The sequence below is a fragment of the Sitophilus oryzae genome, unplaced genomic scaffold (genome assembly GCF_002938485.1).
Source record: "Sitophilus oryzae breed Bouriz unplaced genomic scaffold, Soryzae_2.0 scaffold_379_pilon_pilon, whole genome shotgun sequence".
Lineage (NCBI taxonomy): Eukaryota > Metazoa > Arthropoda > Insecta > Coleoptera > Curculionidae > Sitophilus > Sitophilus oryzae.
In genome coordinates this window covers 1074234-1099146 of record NW_022146950.1, presented here as the reverse complement: position 1 = coordinate 1099146, position 24913 = coordinate 1074234, and the positions used below count along the sequence as shown (strand labels likewise).

The following is a 24913-nucleotide window of genomic DNA, read 5'->3' as shown; positions in this document are numbered from 1 at the left end:
TAAATAACCGGTTATTTTAGAGGAAAATACCGGTTATTCAAAAAACCGGTTACTTTTGCCCATCTCTACAGTTGATCTGTCGGTGAACTTCGTTGGTACAACCGGGCCTTAGCCTCTAAAAATGTGAAAACGTTAGTTGACGTATTATCTATGGTTGATATGTCATATTCCATGAATCTCTGGAACACAAAACACAACCCTGGCAAGGTTGATTCTTGAATTGTTCGTCATTTTTACAATTGTCCATTTTTGCTATATTAATATTTAGAATAATTTAAGTTATAATCTATTTACAAATTTATATTTTAATTATATATTCTATACTTCCATTTATTAAGGTAAAATCTGTGATTTTGTATACATTTTCGACCAACATTTCTTTTAATGAGCTTTAGTAGTTATTAAGTTATATAATCAACTTAACTTATTTTTTTATTGTAGAATTATGGGTCACGGTTTCGGACAACTTTACAAGTTAAGACGAATAATTACTTATAGATTATCGCCTTACGAACTTAAAGCATTTGCAGGAGTTGTTTCCCACGGATTCCCCAATACTCTCCGTAGACTTCTAGAAAACGTTCCCTATATGGTACCACGTAAGTAATATTTATTTTTAAATATTAATTACAGATGTTTCTAATAAATAATGTTTTTGTAGCAATAGCTTTAGGGTATGTAACATATGAACAACTTGAGAAGGAACATGAGAGGCTCATGAGAAAAAACCCTGCAGATTTTGAAAATGATAAGTAATTTTATTTATTGTTATTAGTGCTCTTAGTAAAAATATGTATACTTATTGTATTTAAACGAAAAATATAAATAAGAAAAAACAAATGCAGTTTTTATATATCTTCCATACAGAATAATTCTTTTTTAATGAAATTTTGTAAAGAATATACAAAACTCTATGTGTCTAAGTAATAAATTAATTTATCGATTTAGTCCCTTTATTACATTCAGGCTCACTATCCTCTTCGTTGGAAGACTCCTCACTATCGCTGGAACTGCTGGTGTCAGTGTCAATCACAGGTCTATTTCTGTTTACAAACAAATCATCGCTATTTTCTTCCTTACTTGTTTCCTCTTTAAATCCCTCGGGCCAAACGTTCTCCTTTCTAAAATGCTTTATATGTTCGTTGGTCAGTATCCTAACTATTTCTCCTTTGACTTTGTCGCCTTCTTTGATCGGTTCAATTAAAATATAATCTCCTCTTTTGACCCAAATATTTTTGCGGAATTTTGTTGGCATAGAGACAAGAAATCTACCTCCGTGCGAGTCTTGAACCTCGTGTAGGTTATTTCCTCGGCTACCTAATACTTTTACTATCTGTTGATTTTCGGAGGGTGTTGAAAAACCGTGTTGAAACACTTCCAACAACACGTGTTTACGTTTCGTGGCTTTGGACATTTCTAAAATTAAACATATCTTAAATATTGTAAATTTATAAGTCAGTTTCATAAAGAGTTAAGTTTTAAGTTATTTCTTTTTAAGTCAATTTAAACATAAAGTTTAAATGATTTAAATCTCATTGACTTAAATCATTTTCTTTCAAGTCAAGCCATTTTCGTAAAGACTTATTACAATCACAATAATTACAGTCAAGTCAAGACAGCCAAAATTCAATTAAGTACGTATTTTTTAATGTTAATATAAATTTTCTTGTATTACCGATTGCCTTATTACCTACCTAATTAATAATTTATTGTAGGTACAAATGAGACTAAAACCACATAATCTAGAACGGTTAATTTTCTGAATAACTACAAACACAAAAGTATGTCTAATATACAGGGTCCAGCAATAATGCGTCGGGCAGCTTATAGAATAAAAATCTTGAGAATTTTGTTTAAGTGCAAACCTAAAGCAGGTACGAGGATGTATTTCAGGAAAATATTTTAACTTCTATAGGGTGGCTCAAAAAAGTGTGGGTGGATAGGAATTATTTTTTTAAGTTGAACACCCTGTATATTATTGCACTTTTTGGTTCCTTTCAGATCATTTTACATAATCGTAAGATATGAGTAAATATATTTCGATAATTTCAGAGATATTAATAAATAAATAAAAAATATATATTTTTCTACCTTCATTCAAAAAATTATTATAAGTACAAGAACTGTCCTGAAATCAAAACTATATTAGGTATTTACTTTAGATGGTCTGTACTTACTTTGCTACAAATATCGTAATCTTAAATCATACAGGGTGTTCAAAATTCTACGCCAATCTTTTTAAATTATAAAATAATTTTTCTTTGTTTTTTTTTATGGTAAACCCTGTATATTATTTTTTTATTTAAAGTATTTCAAAATTTTTAATGGTTTCGCAAATATACGCAGTATTACTTCATATGACTCTAAAATACGAGAGAAAAATCATTGGGTGGCTTTGAGAAAAATTTACCGTGAAAAATGCCATATGAAATATAAAACCGGGAATATCAACGAAACCGTTAAAAATTTTGAAATAATCTAAATACAAAAAATATTCATTTTTTAGTTCTTCATCTATTGAAAAAATAATATACAGGGTGTTGTATTTGAAAAAACGAAGAAAAATTATTTTATATTTTAGAAAGTTTGGCGTAGAATTTTGAACACCCTGTGTGATTTACGATTACCATATTTACGACAAAGCAAGAACAGACCATCTAAAGTAAATACCTAATATAGTTTTGATTTTAGGACAGTTCCTGTATTTCTAATAATTTTTTTTTAGAAAGGCCGAAAAAGAATATATTTTTTATTTATTTATCAATATCTCTGAAATTATCCAAATATAGTTACTCATATCTTAGGATTATGTCAAGTGATCTGAAAGGAAGCGAAAAATGTAATAATATACAGGGTGTTACATTTAAAAAAAATTATCCCGACCCACTCACACTTTTTTGAGCCACCCTATAGAAGTTAAAATATTTTCCTGAATATATCCTAGTACCTACATATTATACTTTAGCTTTGCATTTAAACAAAAATCCCAAGATTTTTATTCCATGAGCTACAGATATACCCGACGCACTATTGCCGGACCCTGTATAACCGCCTGATAACCGCATAAACGTTAAATGCCAGTTTGACGTTTTATAATTCGGTTTACTAATTCAAAATTATGAGTGGAAACAAAAATACACTAAGTAACATTTACAACAGTTGTTTTAGACGATATCTAAAACATTCAGAACTGATTGGAGGAACAATACACGATCAAAGCGTGGCAGTAGACAATGTTTTTAAGATATCGCTGGAGCTGGAACAGAATTTCCAAAAGTACAGAAGGCCCGTGAACTCCATTACGGAACAGTACATAACCGAACCCTTGTTGCACGAAATCGAAAACGTAAAAATATTCGAAGCTAAAGCTAGCGACTCGATTTTCCAAATAACCCTAATCTGCAAGAGCATCAAAATTTTCGAATGGGTCAGGGAAGCGGACGTTCAAAAATTTATATCGAAACTGAACAAGTACGTTCAGTTCTATCAGCAAAAAGCCCAAGCCGAAATCGAACATTTGGATATAATACACTTCGAATGGTTGAAAAACTGGAATGAAGTTTACGAAGAGTTTTCGAATTATATTTTACACTATTACAAAAACGGTATAACTTGGTTAGGCAGTATTTCAATGCCTATAACGTCCGCTTTGGGGGATGCGCAGATTGTGCACAAATCCCAACAGCATCGCGCATTATTCCAGGATATTAGTAAGGGTGAATTAATACAGAACATGTTACAGCACCCCGCTGTACCGGAAGAACCAAAATTACCACACGTTTTCAATAAAACCGATCAAAAATGGTTAATACAAAACCATAAAGATAATCATAAAGGATTGGTAGTAAACACCGCAAAAAAGGAAGAGGCTGTTTTAATTTATAACTGCCTGGATTGCACTATAGTAATAGAGAATATTATAAACGCCTTGAGGGTCGATTTGTGCAAAAAAGTGACTGTGCTGCTTAGGCAAACTTCGACAGCAGAGGTGGTTGACTGTAAAGATTGCAATATACATTGTTTCGATAAAATTGCGAGTTTAGATTTGTCTACTTGTGAAAACTGTGGTCTTTATTTGTCAGATAGATCATTGGATACAAATATCACGTCAACAAAATGCACAGGAACTAATATTAGTTTCCCTTTTGAGGATGGCATATACAAAACTTTTAAAATATCCAACAAATTACTGACCAAGATTCTTCCCAATTGTGGCATTGAAACAACAATTAATCAATAATTTTACAAAACTCTTATATAAATGTATTGTAACATATTATTATGTCCCTATAGAAATGTGTAAACTACAGTTACTCATTTTTTTATTAAAAAAAAAACTGTTTTTATTTATGCATATTTATTTAATCACCTGTCCTTTAAAAACTTGCTAAACTTTAAATCGTCGTACCAACACTTATATCGTCCGTTTGCTTTTTCTATGGCTTGATAAATATCCAAAGCTTCCCCGCGCTTTATGCCATACCCTTTCTCTAATCCATGTGGATTACTAGGAGTACAACAGTCATCGTGGCATTCTTTCCTTAACACAGTATCGACTTCTACGCTAGAAAAGAACGCGACTGCTTGAGGGAGGTCGTGCAATCCCAATTTATAGGCAAAAAAACTTCGCGTGAGCAAGTTCGAGACGTGTAGAGCCAGAGCTGCCTTGTATTTGTAATTTTCCGGCACTATATATCGGATTTCGTCGTGAAAACTGATGCAGAAACGAACTTTGTCGCCCATGATCCATTTCATACACACCAGCATCAAATGCAGGAAATCCACGGCTCCTGATTGGACCACCCAGTTCACCCTGGTTGTCAAATACTTATCGTTTTGAGTGTTCGACTCGAGAGCTCGCGTTAGGCGGCAATCCAAAAAAGGCGTGCGCGGAGCTGGGCTGTTGGCTATTTCCTCAAGGCGATTGAACATGGCGGACTCGGTACCTCCCACCCACTTGGACTTGTCGAACATGTCTTCCACGCGTTTTCCGCAAGCCCTGGCTATGTCCAAAGCTTGCCACTTGCCGTAAGGTTTGTCGGGGAAGTCCAGAGATACGTGTTCCGATTTCAAGTAGTATATTTTCTTTCCTTTTGTTAAGGAGAACATTTTAACTGCTTTACTTCTGGCCTCGGATTCGCTGATGGACGGATTGAACTGCTTTAAAAGTCTCTCGGCGAACTGTTGTCCCGCGCCGTATATTCGGGCGTAGTTGATCACTTTGGCGTGGTCTCTAGAAATGCCTACGGCCTGAGCTGTCACGCTGTGCATATCGGTTTTCTTTGCTTTCGAGCCTGACAATGTCATCCATCCAAAGGGGGTACAGCCGTGCATTTTCGCGTGGTAAGCATCACCTGTAAATACGTGCTTATATCACAGTTGGAAATGCCGGTATTTTGAAGAAAAAAATCCCCCAGGTTGATATTCGCATATTTGTATATTGAAACACATTGTAGGATTCAGAGTTCAAGAAGGAGACTCTGTGTCAAGGCTCTTATCTGTCAAACGGATCTAAAACAGCAAGAAGTATTCGACCAAAAAAATCGATGTTGTCACGATAGCGACATTTGTCTCAAAAGCGGATCATATAGCAACAATTACTCTGCAAAATCAAAGAACTGTTACTGCTGATTGGTACATATCTATTTGTTTGCCGGAAGTTCTTGCTGACTTTCGAAAAATCAATCCTCAACGACGAACGATCTTCTGCTAAGACAATGCTTACAACTAGAGATCTTTTTAGATCTTTCAAAGTAACTTTTTAAGGATTTTTTTTTTCTAATTTAAAGGTTATATTTTTGTTATTTTTAGCCCTATTTTCATGAATTTTTTAGCAGGCTGTATATAATTATATCAACTTTAATCCGTAAACTCAGTTTTTTATAAACTTTAGTATTTGTCATACTATACAGGGTTAATCGAGGAGTTGTGTGTTTTTTACCCTAACTTTAGAACAACCTGTGCAATAATTTTGTGTGTAAATTTTCCTAAAATATAATTTTACGGTCAGAACCATAACTCCTGAGCATTTGGTTTTTGATTCATGTCAATACATGCTTTGGTTAATTTTTAAGAGCGAAATGAACTGATCACAGTCAATTCGGAATTTTTTCAATTATCATTACTTTTTAACGTTATTTTTTAATATGACAGAATGGTTTTGGTGACTATTGTCGTAACGTCATAATACGCCGCATTGGATAATCTATACTTAATTAAAAAAAGTTAAAAACTAGCGATACAGCCTGGGTTTTAAAAAATATTAATAACGATAACAGAACTAACGATATTAAAGAAAACATTTGTAATACTCAAGTATACAAACAGAAAAAAATATATAAAAATACCCTAATACTTTGTATTGCTTTCCTTGGCTGCTATAACTGTCTGTATAGGTCCATTCATACTGTCATTAAGGCTGCATATACCATAGTGCGTTATGCTTTCCCATTCTTCTTTAAGGACCAAGCAAAGTTCATTTAATGAAGCTGGTACTGCTTCGCGAACTCTAACAGATCATGGGTTCCAGGAACCAGTTCATAGTAGTATCACAGATTAGGTATCCTATAAGTTAATATAGGTAAAATAAATACAGATAAAAATCTTGTGCCTAATTTGTGGTACAAAAATTGTTTTTTCTGACGATGTGCAAACGAGTAGAATTTCCTGTGCGCAAAAATAAAGTCGCGTAAAATAACAATAAACAGCGTAATAGAGAAATATCGCTAAACCGAATAGCGTGCAGGGACGTTAATAAGGCCAGGTGTTATTTCCTTTATGTGAGGTGGTATTAACTCTCTTCATTTATAGTTATCGGATCGGAAAGGATTCTGTTCGCGTCGCGTCCGCTATTTAAACTTAACCTAACTTTGAAGTTAAAACTTTGAAATTGTTTTGTTTACTAGGTATTTTAAAACTAAAGGGCTAAAGTGCTTATTTCCAGTGCTTTCTTGTTCAACGTCTGCCAGTGGGTTTAGGGCAACAAGCAACAAATTCTCTTAGAAGGGCTAAGTCGTCATCTGCTTAAACCTAAGCCTCTTTATAGGTTTAAAGTACGCGTAAATACTGCATGACGCTATTCGGTTTTCCGATATCTCTCTAATAACTGTGCCGGTCAGACGCTGTGCACAATTTTAGAGGCCATAAGTGGGCGTGCTATTGCTGTCCTCTTTTCACGCAGTTGAGCAGCTCTGAAATGTTCAAGAACGCGATACTCTCACTCCATTCAATTGAGTCATAAAGTTCCAGAACTGTCCCGCGCCATATGGCGGCACGAGGCTATCGCGCACCGCTCCTTTCAGAACCGTTCTCGAGTAGCCCCAGGGCGTAAAGCCCGGAATTCGAAGTTCGCGAATGGAGGACAGCATATGTGCGCAAACTAGTAACCTAACTAGTGCCCGATTCCGAAAATTGGAACCACGAAAAACAATAAAGAAAAAACAAAGTTTATAATCTGTATAATCTGTGGTAGTATATAGTTCACAATAATCACCAAAGCTTTGTCATATTGAAAAATAACTTCAAAAAGAAATGATAATTAAAAAAATTGCAAATTGTTGGTGGCAAGTTCATTTAGCTCATAAAAATTAACCAAGGCATGTATTGACATGATCCAAAAAACAAAATGCTCAGGAGACATGGTTCTGACCGTAATATTATACTTTAGAAAAATTTTCAACGAAATTATTGCACAGGGTGTTTTGAAGTTAGGGTAAAAAACAACCCCTCGATTAACCCTGTAAAATATACCAAATACTAAAGTTTATAAAAAACTGAGTTTACGAATTAAAGTTGATATAATTATATACAGCTTGCTAAAAAAATCATGAAGATAAGGCTAAAAATAACAAAAATATAATACTTTAAATCTGACCAAAAATTTCTCTGTTACGTTTTTTTGCATCTGAGTGTATATGCGAAACATAAAAGACAACCCTCGAATCTAAGTTGAACTCGAATAACCGCAATTGTGTTTTAACATACGATATGTGAATATCGATACAGGGTGAGCCAAAAAGAAAAACTCGATTGAGAAGGTATTAACCTAGTACACTTGCAATCCACAACTCTTGAGAATCCACATCCGCTCCGATAATGTTGTATCCAGGAGGTGCTTGTACCATTCCTTTAAGCTCGCTACCGATCCTCTCCGCATGCGCATTGGAGGCCGTCATCCAAGTTGGTTCCATGGCTCGTCTAGTCAATGTGCCACACACAACTACCTGAGGAATAATAGCTCCGTAGTTGAAATCTGAAATATCGTTGCTTACTCAAAGTGTTTAATTAGCTATTTTAAATTTAATACTTATATCTCGAAGGTGTTTTGGTAAATTATCTTGGGACAACCATATTATCATTTGATCTATAATCCTATCCCTATTATTTCTCCAGTAAGACAGTTTCCTGGCTAGAGTTAAGACTTCCTCGGCACTATCAGTGTCTCCAGCCAAAACGTTTTCGGAAAATTTATTCAGGAAATCTTTTGCCAAAGGGTTTCCAACGTTATAAGCGGTTCCGTCTTTGTGGGGTAGTTTAAAAAACCAACAACAATCTTCAATTTCTGTATTACACCAAATGCCTGATCCTATATTCAGTTTAAAAAAAAGGATATATATTTAATGTACAAACATCAAAATACCGGGTGTTTCTCAAAGGTGGCTCACCCTCATAACTTTTTATTTTTTCGGATAAAAAAAATGAAATTTAGTACGTTAGTATATGACATAAACCAGGATTGAGTGACGTATTCAAAAGTTGAAGTCACTTACTGTCTCACCGGAAGTGACTACAACTTTTGACTTTTTAATGAACCCTTTAGTATTTTTTTTACTTTATTGGATAGAAAATTTCACTCTGAATAGAATGACATATCATATGTCAACTTTTGACATTTTCGTATATAGTTTATTTGAAATTGTAACATGCGGTTCATAACGACAATTTGACTCGAAATACCAAGTGTGTGGTATCAAATTATTCCTAAAAAAATGCTTTTTTCAAATATGCCAATGAGCCACGCTCGTTCGCTCGTTATATTTGAAAAAAATGAGATATGATTAAAAATACGATTGAAAAAAATGAGATATGATTAAAAATACGATTTGGGCATCTTTTAATCAGCCAGGACAAGACACGAAAAACATTAGACAATCAAATCTATTTTTCCAAGGCTCTTTGATTAAAAGTTAGTGTTTTTAACACAGTCATGGCACTCTAGTTTAAAATACGATTTTTTTAAAGCAAAAGTGTCAAAAGATGACATACGATATGTCATTTAACCGGCTAGGACAAGATATTAAAAACATTAGACGACAAAAACCGATTTTTCCAAGGGTTCTTGATTAAAAATTAGTGTTTTTAACACAGCAAAGGCATTCTAGATTGACATTTAAAATACAATTTTATTTAAGCGAAAATGTCAAAAGTTGACATACGATGTCATTCTATTCAGGGTGCATCCACACTATCCTAAAAACGGCGTATAGGCGTAACGACCTTGAATCGATTTCCAGTAATTCTATTGGCTGAAATTTTTGACAGATAAATTTGACAAACAAATTTTCTGACAGATGAATTTTTCAGCCAACAGAATTACTGGAAATCGTTTCAAGGTCATTACGCCGATCCGCTTTTTCTAGGATAATGTGGATGCAGCCTCAGGGTGCATCCATACTGTCCTAGAAACGGCGTATCGGCGTAAAGACCTTGAATAGATTTCCAGTAATTAAGGAAGTGACCGAAAACACTTGAATATACATCAATCATTTGTCATATACTAATATACCAAATCTCGTTTTTTTATCTGACAAAAGTTATAGGGGTGAGCCACTTTTCAGAAACACCAGATATATAAATATACCTTTGTATAATCCTCCAGTTTTATCCTTTTTTACACGCGAGTAGAATTCCCTTTTCATTAAATGTTCATCGACGGCCTTGGTGATATTAACATCAACATTTTTTAAGGCACTGTCTTTATTAGTCAGTAGCGGACATTTATTTAGAAGCTCTTTTAAAGGGAGTTTTCTTTCAACGTCTATATCGTCTGAAAACGGCACCAAAAAGCCCCAGCCTTTTTCTTTGACGTGATGGAGAGGGAAACCTTCCCAAGTCAAAGACAAGAGTTTCGGCGTTATTTTCATCGAGGTACTCAACAGATGCGGTCCCGGTTTCCAATCTTCGACCGATTCCGGCTTCATACACAGTTTCCTGTACCTTGAATTAAATTAAAATATGAAAGAAACCGTTAATAAATAAATATAACTCGCTCACCAATTGGGATAACCAGGTAAAAGTGTCACAGTTTTTGTGAGGTTTTCCCTTGTACTCCATACCTTTTTAAATTTTTTCTTCAATGAAATTTCATCGTCCGATTCATATTCTTCGGGAAGTTTTTCATTTTCATCTTCAATTTTCGTCTTTTTAACGTTAATATTCTTTTTAATTTTCAAATCTTTTACTTCCCAGTCTTCATCCCACAGCCAAAGATCTTTTCTATAATTCTCGTTATGAAGTAACTGGCAAGCTTGATCTGCTCTTCTGGCAAGAAGGATTTTACCTTCGTTTTCGACATCTTCGAAAGATTGTTCAGCTTCGGAAACATAAAGGTTCCAGTTTTGATTTACAGGTAAATAGGCTGTACCAAGTTCCAGCATGCCAGCTAGTGTAACTGGATGAGGGAATCTTTCCAAAAATAAAGGAAACAGTTTTTTAAGAACGTTATAAGTGGCTGTGACATCGTCAGCGCAGTATTTCATGACTTTTTGAAAATCATTCCTAATATCATCTATGGTTCCTTCAACAAATAAATTCCTAGTTTCCTTTCCTATTGTTTTGCCACAATACAGATTGTAAACGTCCACCAAATTGTTTAAGGAACTTACATTTTTCCATGTAGCATCTTCTTCATCATCGCTTGAAGATTTTATGATTGCCCTTTGAAAACTAGTCAATCCACTGACACAAATATGTAAACTCATAGTATCTACAAACCTAGTACCTGTCTTATTTAACCAATATTGTTCCTTAATTCTAGCTCTATCATACGAAACGTTATGACCAACAATTATTTTTGGTTTTAACTGATGATTGGTAAGATGCATCCCATCATGATCTACGGTACTTTCAAATGGAACTAAATTTGAAATTGGGTAATGGTGTGAGGTGTTGGGTCTAGAATTTCCTTCAATTAGAGTTGGACTAATCCAGCTATACCAAGCTTTGTTTGACACGGCTGTAGCAAGTGTAGGCAATTTCCCAATTGCCATACAAACTTCAACATCAAAAACAACCACATCCTCTAAAGGGAAATCAACTTTCATTGGTGATTTCCCTGGCTCGTATTTTGTCCAGCCTTCTTGCAATAACCATGTAGCAGGTTGTTCTGGTAAAAACTCCAGAAGTTGAAATACTAATGATTTGTACGGATCTACCATTTCATTCCCAATATGTAAAAAATGATCTTCTATATTATTTCCCTCCAAAGGGGGCAATTTAAAATCTACATCTGGAAGTATATCTGTGTCTTCACTTTTCATGTTGTGTTGTAAAAGTTCCTTTTGAGACTGATTTAGGATTTCATTATTGCATTGTTCTTTAGGTGTCTCCTTAAATACTTGATCATATATGGGTTTTGAGAGCATCTGAATACCCAGTTTATTCCTTCTATGACCTAGTTTCTGTTCCATGCATTGTACTTTAAGGGGCACTTCGAGTTTATTTTTTTTCTTATTAGGATTTGGGGCAAATATTTTTGTACGAGTTGTGGGAAACATTTCATGATAAAGCCGTTTATATTTGGACCAGGTGTTATATCGTAAGAGATTGTTTTTATTAGACAAGTGCTTGAAAGAGGCCATAGAGCTGAAGTTTCATTAAATAAAAAATAAAATTAATATGAATATAAGTACAAATCCCGGGTCTGTGTTTTAACGACTAAGTCAGAAATAAAGAAAATTTGCTTATAACTATAAGTTAAATAACTAATGATTTGTTATCAGAATAAATACTAATAAAAGTCTATCAGTTTTAGGTATATAATACCGTGTGATCGAATAAAAACGGCGTCCAGTTGGCTTGGAAATGACGATCGATGACATTTCCCATATAAATTTACATATAAAATGACAGCGATCTTCATTTCATAGCCATCGCTGACGCCGTTTTTATTCGATCATACGTTATTATACCGTATGGTCGAAAAAAAAACGGCGTCCAGTTGGTTTGGAAATGACGATCGATGACATTCCCCATATAATTTTACATATAAAATGACAGCGATCTTCATTTCATAGCCATCGCTGACGCCGTTTGTTCGATCATATTGTATACAAGTTATAGAATTTAATACAAAATCTATCGAACTGATCAAATTGATTTTCTTAAACATCTAGCCAAAGCTATTACAAATCTAATGATTAAAAAAGGTTCCTCGACTAAAAAATATTGAAAAAACTTAGTGGGAATACCAAAAGACACTGTGATATGGAAAACATTAGCTGAAGAGGAGTGTCTAGAAATGAGAAGTTTTTGCTCTATGTGCTTTTACAAAATAAAAATAAATATCCAGTATCTTTGTACAGTTTGTAAAAAACCCATTTGTCTACAGTGCTCAAGAAAAATATGTTTAAATTGCTGCGAGTATAAAAATATGTGCAAATATTGCTTTTTTATGTTTGGTACGTATTTTTTTAAATTACGTTGATACAAAAACAATGTATTTTCTATTAAATTGTCTACCAGACCACTCTGTAGCGATTAGAGGAAAATTATTCAGTGTAGCAGTTAAGGGTACATATAACAGATGGAAAATTAGTATGTTGTAACAAAGTCTCAATATGCAAGCGCTATTGTAAAAAATATACTATACTATATGTGTCGAACAAATTATTAAAATATAAAGCAATGGATACTATAAATAATTTTCTACAACAAGAGCTAAAACACATAAGGCCTATCTTTTTTTTTAATTTACGCTTAGGTAATTATAAAATAGGTCAAATACACGCAGAAATTTAATGATTTTTCACAAGATCTGGAATTTTTTGTGACGTTGAAGGTTTTTTAAGGCACCGTTAAAGAAATTCGCTCAAAAATTTATGACAACACTGATGCTGCGCCCCTAAACCACCTCTCGTGTGTTTTAGCTCTAATTCAGAAAGTAAAATATTGCTGAATGGGTATTAAGTACATAGCTTACCTAGTCCTGTTTTTTCACCGAACAAAACAAAAGTAAGTATCGCAGTTGCAAATGACTGCACTCCTTATTTATGAATTTATGTTTATAATACAAGGCGAAAATCAAACTCCTATGAAATTTTGTTTGCAAACTTGTCCATTAAAAATATTATTCAATATCCGTTTATTTTACTTCTGATCAATAATTGTATAGCTATTATTTTGAAAACTGTGCTTACAATTTACAATCATAAAATTTGATAAAATAATAACATAAAAATGAATATTGAACACAGAACACAGGTTATGTCAAAGGGTTATGTTTTCTTTGTGTACGTTGTGTACCACTTGTACCAGTCAGTATGGTTCTGTGTTCTGTGGTAGAGATGTAGGGACGGGCGTTTGTTTACTGCAATGTAATTAATTTTACATCATTGAAAGAAAAGTATTCCCAATTATTATGATAATTACATTCGATTTATGTCTAGAAGACTTGTTTATGGCTGGAAAACATAGAATAAATAATAAATAAATAGTATATCCTATGTTTTCCGAAGTAGTTCTTTTAACCAGGTGTGTACCATCCTTGGTACACCCCCCATAGTTTTGATTTCTATCGTTAACAACTTGTTAGCTATGGCTATCATATCATATGTTATATGTCAAAATTGTCATTTTCATTGTTTTAATCTTTGGTTTTAATTTTTGTTCTCTGTTCTGAGATTTTCTTGTCCAATTTGAAAGATTTCCATTTTATTTATTCCAGAAATTAAGTAAATCTCCCGTTATTTTATTTCGTTTATTATTTAGGATAGTTAATAATCATATTAGTTCCAATTATATTTTGTAGCTGTGATTATAAATTTGTATATTATTACGTGGTAATGGAAGGTCATATAATAAAAGAATCTTACACATGTATTTCATGTCGTGTTGGTTTTAAGGATCCCGAACTACAAAGATTACATTATAAATCAGATTGGCATCGGTAAGAACTCAGTAAATATTACAAGAAGGTGACGTTTCAGTATTTTGTTTTTAGATACAATTTAAAGCGTAAAGTTGCAGAGTTACCACCTGTTACGTCCGAGGAATTTCAATTAAGGGTATTCAACCAGAGAAATGCAGATGAATTATCTAAACAAGATTACAATATGTATTGTCAAGTTTGTAAAAAGAATTTTAGGAATGAGAATGCATTTAATAATCATTTGAATTCGAAAAAACATAAGACCAATGAAAAACACTTTGTTCCTGGGAGTGAAACTGTCAAGGATCAAAATGTGAATGATGAAGCAATGTCATGTGATTCTGAGGAATTAGATTCAGATGAATGGGATGATGAGATTGAGAATCCAATTGATAACAATGATTGTTTATTCTGTGTGGAACACAGTCGCAATTTTATATCGAACTTAGAACATATGACTATTAAGCATTCGTTTTTTATACCTGATATTGAATTCTGCACTGATGTTGAAGGACTGTTAAGGTACCTTGGTGAAAAAATTGTACAAGGTATGTTTTATTGTACTTGAACAATATTACAGTAGGTCTAATTTGTTAATTTTAGGTTTTATGTGCCTGTGGTGTAATGAGAAAGGTAGGACTTTCCACTCAGCAGATGCTGCCAGGAAACATATGATTGATAAAGGACACTGTAAAATGATTCATGAAGGTATATCTTTAGCTGAATATACGGATTTTTATGATTATTCCTCGTCATATCCAGATGCAGAAAATGAAGATGTTAATCCAGAACAAGACGTAAGTCATTTTGGTTGTCATCAATCCATTGTATCACATTTACAAAGCAGTTATCTCTAGGTTTCAGTACCCGAAATTGATGGATCAGATTATCAATTAGTATTGCCTTCTGGCATAACTGTCGGTCATCGTAGCCTCATGAAATATTACAGACAAAGTATCAATCCGAATAAGGCATTGGTAGTGTCAAATAAGAATGACAAAAAACTGCATCATGTTTTAGCCAGTTACAAGGCTTTGGGATGGACTGCAACTGATCAGAAAGCAGCAGCAAAGTAATGATATATTTTATTTTAATTTGGCATGCAATACAATAGATTGGTCTTATTTTAAATACATCTTAATTATATATTTTTTGATTTTATAGGAAGGCAAGAGACATACATTATTTGAAACGGATGCAGTCAAGGTACATGATGAAACTTGGCGTAAAAAACAATAAACTACAGAAGCATTTTAGACAGCAAGTCAACTTTTGAAGCGTTTTATATTTTATATGTTTCAAAATAAATTTAATCTACAACAAATTATAACAACTGTGTTATTTTTAATCATTAAACTTCTATACAGGGTGAGTCTTAAATAAATGAAAGAGATATACAGGTTGTTAACTCGACAGTTACTTATAGGGGAACAGAATGGCAACACTGCCTATTGAGAACGCTTGCATTATTGATTTTTCTGCCGACTCGTCCCGTCGCGTCCATATACGTATTACTTTTTACAAATATACTCAGGGTTCCCTATTTAACCCCTTGTGCAATTTCTGTGCCGTAAGAAAAAGACAACATAACCCAGCTCCATATTAAAACTGCATAAGTCTATTTCACCCGGATATGGATTGAACTGCGATTGCGCCAAACTCCGATTGATTGCTGTTTTAGTTCTGTTTGGATTACTTTTTATATGTGCGCGTAAAAGAGTGATTTTGTTTAGTTTATTGTTTCCAACTATTTTCTGATATTTTTCCAACTCCATGATAATGTGTTATAAATAATAAAAATATAAATAAAATTGAAGGTTAGGGGAAATGTCAGTCAACCACTTCCCTTTAAAAACATCGATCAATGAAAACTTCTTCAGGTGAAGCATGCTCAGTTAAATGAATATCCGGGTGAAATAGACTTATGCAGAATTCCATATTGTTCTTTCACTGTTTGGGCTTCACTTTTTGGAGATTAGGCTGAGTTTATTTGTAAAAAGTAATACGTATATGGTCGCGTCGTCTATCGACGAGCGAGCCAAGGTTGCCATATTTCAACCATAAAGCTCTTGCCGCGAGTAATGAACCAGTGAACAACCTGTATATGTTCTGTTTAGCGTTTTTAATAATCAAGTCAATTTTATAAATCAATGAAATCTTAAAAAATTGATGATCATTATATAAATCAATTTTCAATTTCGAGAGTTGGCAACCCTGGTTTGAGGCCCCGTTCGCGAACAGTGTTGCCAGAACTGAAGGATTTCCTTCAATATAAAGGATTTTACAGTCAAATTTCGGCGATTGAAAGGCTGCAGTATTTTATCCAAAAAGAAGACAATATGAGGGTTTCTAGCAGTTTTACACAATAAAAATTGTTAAAATATGTAGTAGGAGTATTTATATTGGTTTTCCTACATCTATTTTTTCATTTTAACGGTTTTTTAAGGATGCCTCAGTTTAAAGCAATGTTGCTGTCAAAAAGTGCGCAATTCAAAAGATTTTAACATTTAACAAAAAAATAATACATTTTAATACACGTCTTATTACACGCGTACCATAACTAAACCAAAGTTCTTGATGTTGCACGATTAATTATTCTCGGTTCAAGCAGTCATTGTAAGCAATGCATTTTTTGAAACGTACCCTATAATACTGCTGTCGAGTATCTATAACAGGATTTTTGATCGCGTTATTTTTTTAATAAAAAGTTTATTTAAATACATCGTTGTCCAAAAATTACCAGAAATAAGTTTTTAAAAAATTTCTCCTAATTGTAAAATACACGAAATTTGGTGATTTTTCAAAGATCTGGAATTGTTTCGAATAAGAAGGAATATGACGGTTTTTTAAAAAAGCTCCGTTGAAGAAATTCGCGCGAAAATTTCTGGCAACACTGTTTGCAACTCTCTTATTCTCCTCATGAGCTACGAAGCCATCACATCCTGTGCTTTGATAAAGCCTGCCTGTGCTTTGATATGTGAAAAACAGAAATCGAGCCTCCTGCATGAGAGGGAATAGCCCCTTGTTATTAAATATACAAAAAACTTCTCCTTATTTATTTCTGGATAGATTATTTTTTAATTCTTGGTCTTTTTAGAACACTGATGGTCTCATTTCGTTGTCTTTTAAGTTATGTAATTTATTATCAACCCTCGTACAGTCTATATTTAAAAGTGGAAAAGGCGCCGAGACGACTGGCGTCTTGTATGCGATGCTGAGCGTCGCACAGCACAGTGGTGTAATTTCATCTTAAAACTGGCCATAATTCGGAAATTCCGACAACAAAGCTTCTCGGACTGATTTTTTTATAATAATATTTTTGTTTATTTCTGGCCAGGATGTATTTTTAATGAAAAAACATTTTCTACTCACTATTTTAAACTAAACAAAAATATAAATTAGTTAAAACAGAAGATTTTAGAAAAGAATGAGTTTTTAATTTTTTTTCATATAGTTTAACCACTTCAAAAAATTCTAAAAAATTCATGAGTGTAAGGAGTATAAAAGACATTTTCTGACGATTTTTAGTGAGTGACATATTTCACAAAGGTTAAAAAAATGAAGATTTTAATCTTCTTTCCTCCGCTAAAAATCGGCTTTTCGTTTAAGGATCACGATCGTATTATTTTTTCATGTCTTAGACTTCTAAGAATTAGAAAAAAATCATCATTAATTTATTTTGAATTTTACTAATATTTTTTTAAAATAAAATTAAAAAAATAGTTTTTTTTAAAATCTCAAAAACCGTTTGAGTTAAAGAGCTAAAAATTGAATAATAGTTTAGAAATCCTACGACGTTACGCGTTTAAAAAATATAATGAGCAAATTCAGAAGCAGAAGAGAGAAGACAAAAACAAAAATAAAAAAATCAAGAATATATTGTCTACTATAGACAATAAATATATTCTGATTAATTAATTTATTATTAATATGAAAAAAAAAACCAAAATAATTTGGCCCATGTTTTGGCATAAACTATTCCTCTGTGCGCCGGCTTGCTGGTCCCATACAAATATTTTTCTCTTTCGTGGTGCGTTGTCATTTCCAAAGACCCAAAACTAAGAACAAAGTAATCTAAACACACTTTAAATCAAGGGATTATAAAAAAATGAGTGCAAGAAAAGTAAATTTGAGGTTCTTCCTAAGTCTGAAATCTTGGGCCATGGTTATGGCCCTTATAAATTTAGTAAGTAGATAAAAATAATTCTGGCCATGATTGAATTTAGCGTCTTCTTTTTTTTAGGCTTTGGGCATTGGTATTATAATTGGAGGAGGTATTTGGATATCACAAAACCATGTTCTGGATACATTCAAGACATATTTTGCTGTTGGAGTAGGACTGGGTATATTAAATATGGCTTCCGGTTGTTTATTATTAACAGCTGTAATACAAGTGAGTAAAAAAAAGAGACAAGAAAAAATAGAATGTGTATTTTATATCAAAATATGGGGACAAAAGGGTATAGCCGGATTAATATGGGGAAATCTGCCCCCGCGGCTTTTTTGATTCGCACTCAAGGGATCGATTTGGTGTCGAATCAAAATAATTCACCTACATTTTTAGCTCTTTAAGTCAAACGGTTTTCGAGATTTTCAAAAAAAAAACAGTTTTTTCAGTTTTATTTTTATAGTAATATTCAAAATTAATTAATGATGATTTTTTTTTTAATTCTTAGAAGTCCAAGACATGAAAAAATAATACGATCATGATTCTTAAACGAAAAGCCGATTTTTAGCGGAGGAAAGAAAATTAAAAACTTATTTTTTTTAACCTTTGTGAAATATGTCACTCATTAAAAATCTTCAGAAAATGTCTTTTATACTCCTTTACACTCAGGAATTTTTTAGAATTTTTTGAATCGGTGGAACAATATGAAAAAAATTAAAAACTCATTTTTTTTCTAAAATCTTCTGTTTTAACTAACTTATATTTTTGTTTAGTTTAAACAAGTAAGTAGAAAATATTTTTTCATTAAAAATACATCCTTGCCGGAAATAAACATAAAGATTATTATAAAAAAATGAGTCCGAGAAGATTTTAGAAAAAAATATTTTAGAAAAAAAATGAGTTTTAATTTTTTTTCATATTAACAAATTACCGAGGGAAATTAAATGCATTCAAATCAACAGAGTATTTAAGAAAAAAGTTAGAAAATTGTTAATTAACTTAGAACCATATTCATTAAGTGGCTATTTGAATTAAAATAATATAGGGTTACATTGTTGTATTTGACGTCATTTCATTTTGTGTTCATTTATATTATATTTGTATATTTGAAACATACTCTGAAATAAAGTATATATTATTATTATTATTATTATTATTACGAGTCAAGAAAGATCAACAGACGATATTGAAAAAATAACAGAAAACACTATTTGCCTACGAATTAAAATGGCAGATTGCACTGTCACTCTCAGATATTCTCTCATTGGACAAACTTTACATATTCATATATCTAAATTGTTATTAATCGTATCATATTCTAATAATTTTAGGGAAATGATAACTGGGTTCTACTTTATATCCTATTGGAATTTGTAATAGCTTTTACTCTAACCATTTTCTCGGCTATGAACGTTTATAACGAGTTCTCCATAGTCCTCTTCAGCCTCCTGTGTTTATGTCGTAAGTACATTTTGATGAGTAAGTAACATAGATCTTAAGCTAGAAGTTAGTATACTGTCTTTACCTTGTATACTTAACTCGGCATCGAAAAAAATTGCAAGAATATGATTCTTTTATTATTGAGATGTTCATATACCATATGACAAAAAAAACCGTATCAAAGACGGTTGGTAGAAGAGTACGGGCCAAATAATGACGTCTAGGGCTTGACTTCACCGAAATTATCATCGATTGTCATTCCCAGTCGTCCTTGACGCCGTTTTTTTTCAATTGTATGGTACTTATATTATTTATTGCAAACTTTTTAGTACTCACTCTCAATGTCAGTATGAGTTAATAAATGTTGATTTTACATTGGGCTACCAGAAGAAATATTTGAATAAAAGCACTTTTAATTTTTCTTGTACTAGTATGTTATTTCATGTACTAGAAATATTTTATTTTTTAGCTATATTATGGATAGGATTATGCAACATATACGCATTCTATGTGGAACTTTACCAATATAATAACAGTTCAGTACAAGCTGGAATAGATGAGATAGCGTGTAACATGCAAACGAATCCTTTGGAATCTTTCCCTGAAAAAGCACTAGACACTACAACTGTTTAAGAAGCTCATATAGTGATTTCTGTGAAGTCTTTTGTCTTTTATTATTATTAGTGTTTATATAGGTATACGGTGTTAACCATAAAGCACACAACATAATAAATACAGGGTGTCCCAATATTCCGTGAACATAGAAGTACTACGTATTTTTGGAATCAAAATAATAGCATGCTATTTATATACAGGGTGCTACAAATTCGAGGTACGAGCATTGGTATCTCGGAAACCGTAATAGATACGAAGATGGTTAAATTGGGGCAAAGTTGCGCCTTGGGATGTTCACGAAGATGCTATCAAAAAAGTTTTTAAAATTTCATGAATTGCTGAGTTTTTTGGAATAAACGAATTTTTTTGAAAATAAATTTTATTTTTTCCTGTCGTTACATTTTAGAAAATCAAAAAACTAATTGCATATTCTCATAGCCACTTTATTAGGGCTATCTGACAGTATTTTTAGATTTTCAAATTAGCTGATAATTTGTGAGATACAGAGACGGACATTTTTTTAAATACGGATCTGCATTTTTTATTTCAGTTTTTGAAAGAACTCGGTCTCCTGAGTGCAATGATATGCCACACTTTATCAGTTTATAATCATCTGCTGATGATGCTAACATGGTTAGCGAAACGCGCGTCCAGTGTAAAAGTAAAAGTGTTTTGGTGTATTGTGGTGATTTAGTGTTTTTATTTTGCTGTTTAACACCAAAGGTTCCAACCCTCAACTGTAATAACACACTTTATATTTTTTTTTGTTTTGGGACCTTAACAACAACAAAACTATTTAATTATTATTTAAAATATTTTCAAGCCCGACCCTGCTTTCTTAAAATATTTAATCTGATTATATTCATTGCAACAATATTGAACAGCGCTAATTAACATTGAATAAGGAAAATCGAGCCAATTGAAAGATTCAAATAAATAATATCCAGCTCAGCAATTTAAAGATATTACTTTTTTTTATTGTGAATTTGAAATTCTCAGTGTACGATCTAACAATATGCATAATATTAATCATAGTTATTATAAATAAATCACCTTCTACAAACTAGTTCCTAATGCTCTACATGTTCAAAAGGGTTACCACCTTGCATATTGCACAAATTTAGTATTCTTTCAATTTTATTTATAGCTCTTTGAACATATCTTCTTCTTATACTTCCGAATGCATTTTATACTCTTTATTGTAAATGTTGAAAAATATTGATATCACTTTTACAAATGACGTCAAGTAATGCAATTATTTTCTTATTGAATTTGATGTTTCGTATTCATTGTTTTACCCCACGTCATAGTTAAGTTTAAGGCTTATCAATATTGTAACGATGAATAATTTAAATATTTAAAACACAGAGCCGGATTTGAAATTAGTTTAAATAAATTTTGTGTTCAAATGTCCGAAACACAAAAAAAGTATAAAGTGTGGCATATCATTATACTCAGGAGACAGAGTTCTTTCAAAATCTGAAATAAAAAATGCAGGTCCGTATTTAAAAAAAATAAGTCGGCCTCTGTATCTCACAAATTATCAGCTAATTTGAAAACATAGAAATACATATCAGATAGCCCTAATAAAGTGGCTATAAGAATGTGCAATTAGTTTTTAGATTTTCTAAAAACTAACGACAGGAAAAAATAAAATTGATTTTCAAAAAAATCCGTTTTTTCCAAAAAACTCAGCAATCCTTGAAATTTTTAAAACTTTTTGATGGCATTTTGGTGAACATCCCAAGACGCAACTTTGCCCCAATTTAACTATCTTCGTATCTATTACGGTTACCGAGATACCAATGCTCGTACCTCGAATTTGTAGCACCCTGTATACAGGGTGGCGCACCTCATTCGCCTCTGTTGATTATACGAAAACGGAAAGACGTAGAAACAACATTTCTTATGGATATATGTACGGAAGCAATGTGCATAATTTAAAATTATTTTCAAATATACAGGGTGTGTCAGAACTAAGATCCATACCAAAGTTATATTTTTTCTTATGGAATACCCGGTATTTTATTTAATTTTTGGATTCTGGAGCATAAAATAAGGCATTTATTATAAGGGTTTAATATGTTTAAATGTTTTAGTTTTTGAGATATTTAAAGATATGTAAATATGCATGCTATAATAAAAAAGTTTGTAACAACACCCTGTACATTACTTTTCGGCGTTAATTCTTGTGCTGACTTTGAAGCCAGAGAAATAAACTTTACTAAAAAAAAATTATTGCTACCTTAAATTTATACAGGGGTACCAAAAATTGCTGGTGTATTTTAAATATGTATTTTACATAAAAACTTCGTTATTTCAAATACAATACTATGTTTTTTTAAAATAAGCCGAAGCAAATTTAAGTGCTCTTTCAAACTATATTTAGGGTTTCCTATACCTCTATCTAGCTCAGATTTTGAATAAAAAGCGATTTTTTAATAAAATGGCAATCAAGATGGCTGGTTTGGTTTGGTTTGGCAATTTGGTCGCCATGGCAATTTGCTAGTGACAGTTAGTAGCTATTTTCAAAATCGACATTAGTTTATGGACTTTATTCAAATTTATAATAGTTTACTTTTATTTAATTTACCTACAATGGTTTAGTAAGTAAGTATTTATTATTTTATCAAGAAAAATAAAGAAGTAGTTCTTTGATTTATATTACGATGGCTTGTAGATATATTGGATTTTCTATAAAAGAACTAATTAGGGCAAATTCATTTTCTTTTTCCAACGACAGGTTTCTGCCTAATAGTGCTAATAGGTTTTTCGTATACCACACTATCAGCTCTGCGAAATAGGAAAAGTAGTTTTTCAAAGGAACGCTTGTCAAGAAAATTCCTATTTGGATATCTTTGAGCATAGACCCTTCAGGCCAACAAGCAATTGTCCTTACAAAATAAAATCACTAGTAACATAATCCATTTCTTCAGCCAGCAGATAGTGTTTCATTTTTCTTGATAAAGTAATAAATACTTACTTATTAACCTTATTGTAGTAAATTAAATAAAAATAACCTGTTATAAATTTAAATAAAGTCCATAAACTAATGTCGATTTTGAAAATAGCTATATACTAAGTGTCACTAGAGAATTGCCATGGCTACACCAGCCATCTAGATTGCCATTTTATTGAAAAATCGCTTTTTATTCAATATCTGAGCCAGATAGGCATAGGAAATCCTAATATAGTTTGAAAGAGCATTTAAATCTGCTTCGACTTATTTAAAAAAATACATAGTGTTGTACACAATACAATCAAATTTTTTAGTAAAGTTTATTTCTCTGGCTTGAAAGTCAGCACAAGAATTAATTCAGAAAAGCAATGTACAAGGTGCTGACAAACTTTTTTATTATCGCATGCATATATTTAAATATCTTTAAATATCTCAAAAACCAAAGCTTTTAAACATATATTAAACCCATATAATAAATGCCTTATTTTATGTTCTAGAATCCAAAAATGAAATAAAATACCGGGTGTTCCATAAGAAAAAATATAACTTTGGTATGGATCTTATTTCTGAAATACCCTGTTCATTTCAAAATAATTTTAAATTGTGCACATCCCCTCCCCACATATACCCATAAAATATTTTGTTTCTACATCTTTCCGTTTTCGTGTAATCAACCGCGGCAGAAGTTTCATTTTTATTTCGAGTTTTTCCAAATAATTTAAGATGTAACGTCAATATTTGGATGAAAATTGGTGTCTGGGAGTTTTTGGACATGAGAAGTTTGATTTTCATGTCAATATGACTCCTACTTGTAGAGGGCGCCACCTGCACCTGCTTTAACTGGTTTGAAGAGTAATAACTTTTCCTCCATACCTGTATAAAACTACTGAGTAAAAAAATATACATTAGCAACTTTTTTTACATATAAAACGTCTCTTGGTAAAAATCGCTACGAGTAATGGTTCTCGAGATATGTGAAATTGAATTTATCAATACCTGTCATCATTGACAAATTAAACATGTTGACCAAATAAATATTAGACTGAAATCTTAAATTTGAAATCTTTTTGTGCCAAAAGTTCAACAGAAACTGCTGAATCGTCATTTTTTCGCAGAAAAAATTATGATCAATTTAAAAAAGTAAAAATTTATTATTTCAGTCAAATAACTATTCAACGTGTGCTTATTTTTTTGTCAATAATGACATGTATTGACTATTTCTATTTTAAATATCTTAAGAACGGTTGCTCGTAGCGATTTTTGCCAAGAGACATTTTTTACGTAAAAAGTCATGGAAATGTATATTTTTTTAGTCAGTAGTTTTATTCAGGTACCGTCGAAAAGTTATTACTCTTCAAAACAATCAAAACGCATGTAGGTGGCACCAGGGGGGTGACAGTAAACCGGAAAATTGGAAACAGTTGTGGCGCGGTTCTACCCAGGCAGAAAGCATGGCCTTCTAGACTGTCCTAGACAAAAATCTGAATTATTTCTATATGATTTCTGTCAATTTCTGCTACGGAACATTTTTATGCACGTCGGCGTCCTGTTCTTTTGTGTTTTGTCTGTGTGTCAGCGTCAGCTC

At 32.4% G+C, this 24913-nt stretch overlaps 5 protein-coding genes across 5 annotated transcripts; 3 read left to right on the top strand and 2 right to left on the bottom strand.

Annotated features, from left to right (window-relative positions):
• The first annotated feature begins 172 nt into the window (after nucleotides 1–172).
• On the top strand, nucleotides 173–840 carry LOC115885265 (cytochrome b-c1 complex subunit 8-like). The gene is made up of 3 exons (XM_030904113.1): nucleotides 173–338; nucleotides 442–599; nucleotides 662–840. Exons 2-3 carry the CDS (start codon nucleotides 446–448, stop codon nucleotides 754–756), a joined length of 249 nt encoding a protein of 82 aa, XP_030759973.1. The 5' UTR covers nucleotides 173–338; nucleotides 442–445; the 3' UTR covers nucleotides 757–840.
• A 91-nt stretch (nucleotides 841–931) lies between these two features.
• On the bottom strand, nucleotides 932–1255 carry LOC115885294 (probable RNA-binding protein EIF1AD). Its single transcript, XM_030904154.1, has one exon. It carries the CDS (start codon nucleotides 1253–1255, stop codon nucleotides 932–934), a length of 324 nt encoding a protein of 107 aa, XP_030760014.1.
• LOC115885263 (DNA polymerase subunit gamma-1, mitochondrial) lies at nucleotides 1162–13518 on the bottom strand. Its single transcript, XM_030904111.1, has 7 exons — nucleotides 13199–13518; nucleotides 10273–11862; nucleotides 9860–10215; nucleotides 8306–8584; nucleotides 8045–8251; nucleotides 4370–5354; nucleotides 1162–1416 (listed from the first exon to the last, which is right to left on the bottom strand). The coding sequence occupies exons 2-7, from the start codon at nucleotides 11856–11858 to the stop codon at nucleotides 1392–1394; spliced, it is 3438 nt and encodes a 1145-aa protein (XP_030759971.1). The 5' UTR covers nucleotides 11859–11862; nucleotides 13199–13518; the 3' UTR covers nucleotides 1162–1391.
• A 317-nt stretch (nucleotides 13519–13835) lies between these two features.
• On the top strand, nucleotides 13836–15467 carry LOC115885262 (zinc finger protein 622). The gene is made up of 5 exons (XM_030904110.1): nucleotides 13836–14164; nucleotides 14219–14694; nucleotides 14750–14943; nucleotides 15004–15218; nucleotides 15311–15467. Exons 1-5 carry the CDS (start codon nucleotides 14061–14063, stop codon nucleotides 15420–15422), a joined length of 1101 nt encoding a protein of 366 aa, XP_030759970.1. The 5' UTR covers nucleotides 13836–14060; the 3' UTR covers nucleotides 15423–15467.
• A 2719-nt stretch (nucleotides 15468–18186) lies between these two features.
• Nucleotides 18187–20539, top strand: LOC115885261. Its single transcript, XM_030904109.1, has 4 exons — nucleotides 18187–18332; nucleotides 18390–18539; nucleotides 19646–19775; nucleotides 20224–20539. Exons 1-4 carry the CDS (start codon nucleotides 18255–18257, stop codon nucleotides 20385–20387), a joined length of 522 nt encoding a protein of 173 aa, XP_030759969.1. The 5' UTR covers nucleotides 18187–18254; the 3' UTR covers nucleotides 20388–20539.
• Nucleotides 20540–24913: the final 4374 nt, after the last annotated feature.

Excerpts from the sequence above, each read along its gene's own strand:
- LOC115885265 (XM_030904113.1), top strand. The coding sequence starts at position 446 with ATGGGTCACGGTTTCGGACAACTTTACAAGTTAAGACGAATAATTACT. Across the intron at positions 600-661 it reads CGTTCCCTATATGGTACCAC|CAATAGCTTTAGGGTATGTA; the intron begins GTAAGTAATATT and ends ATGTTTTTGTAG.
- LOC115885294 (XM_030904154.1), bottom strand. The coding sequence starts at position 1,255 with ATGCCAACAAAATTCCGCAAAAATATTTGGGTCAAAAGAGGAGATTAT.
- LOC115885263 (XM_030904111.1), bottom strand. The coding sequence starts at position 11,858 with ATGGCCTCTTTCAAGCACTTGTCTAATAAAAACAATCTCTTACGATAT. Across the intron at positions 10,216-10,272 it reads TTACCTGGTTATCCCAATTG|GTACAGGAAACTGTGTATGA; the intron begins GTGAGCGAGTTA and ends ATTTAATTCAAG. Across the intron at positions 5,355-8,044 it reads GTGGATTGCAAGTGTACTAG|GTGATGCTTACCACGCGAAA; the intron begins GTTAATACCTTC and ends ACGTATTTACAG.
- LOC115885262 (XM_030904110.1), top strand. The coding sequence starts at position 14,061 with ATGGAAGGTCATATAATAAAAGAATCTTACACATGTATTTCATGTCGT. Across the intron at positions 14,165-14,218 it reads TATAAATCAGATTGGCATCG|ATACAATTTAAAGCGTAAAG; the intron begins GTAAGAACTCAG and ends TTTTGTTTTTAG. Across the intron at positions 14,944-15,003 it reads ATGTTAATCCAGAACAAGAC|GTTTCAGTACCCGAAATTGA; the intron begins GTAAGTCATTTT and ends AGTTATCTCTAG.
- LOC115885261 (XM_030904109.1), top strand. The coding sequence starts at position 18,255 with ATGAGTGCAAGAAAAGTAAATTTGAGGTTCTTCCTAAGTCTGAAATCT. Across the intron at positions 18,333-18,389 it reads TTATGGCCCTTATAAATTTA|GCTTTGGGCATTGGTATTAT; the intron begins GTAAGTAGATAA and ends TCTTTTTTTTAG. Across the intron at positions 18,540-19,645 it reads TATTAACAGCTGTAATACAA|GGAAATGATAACTGGGTTCT; the intron begins GTGAGTAAAAAA and ends TAATAATTTTAG.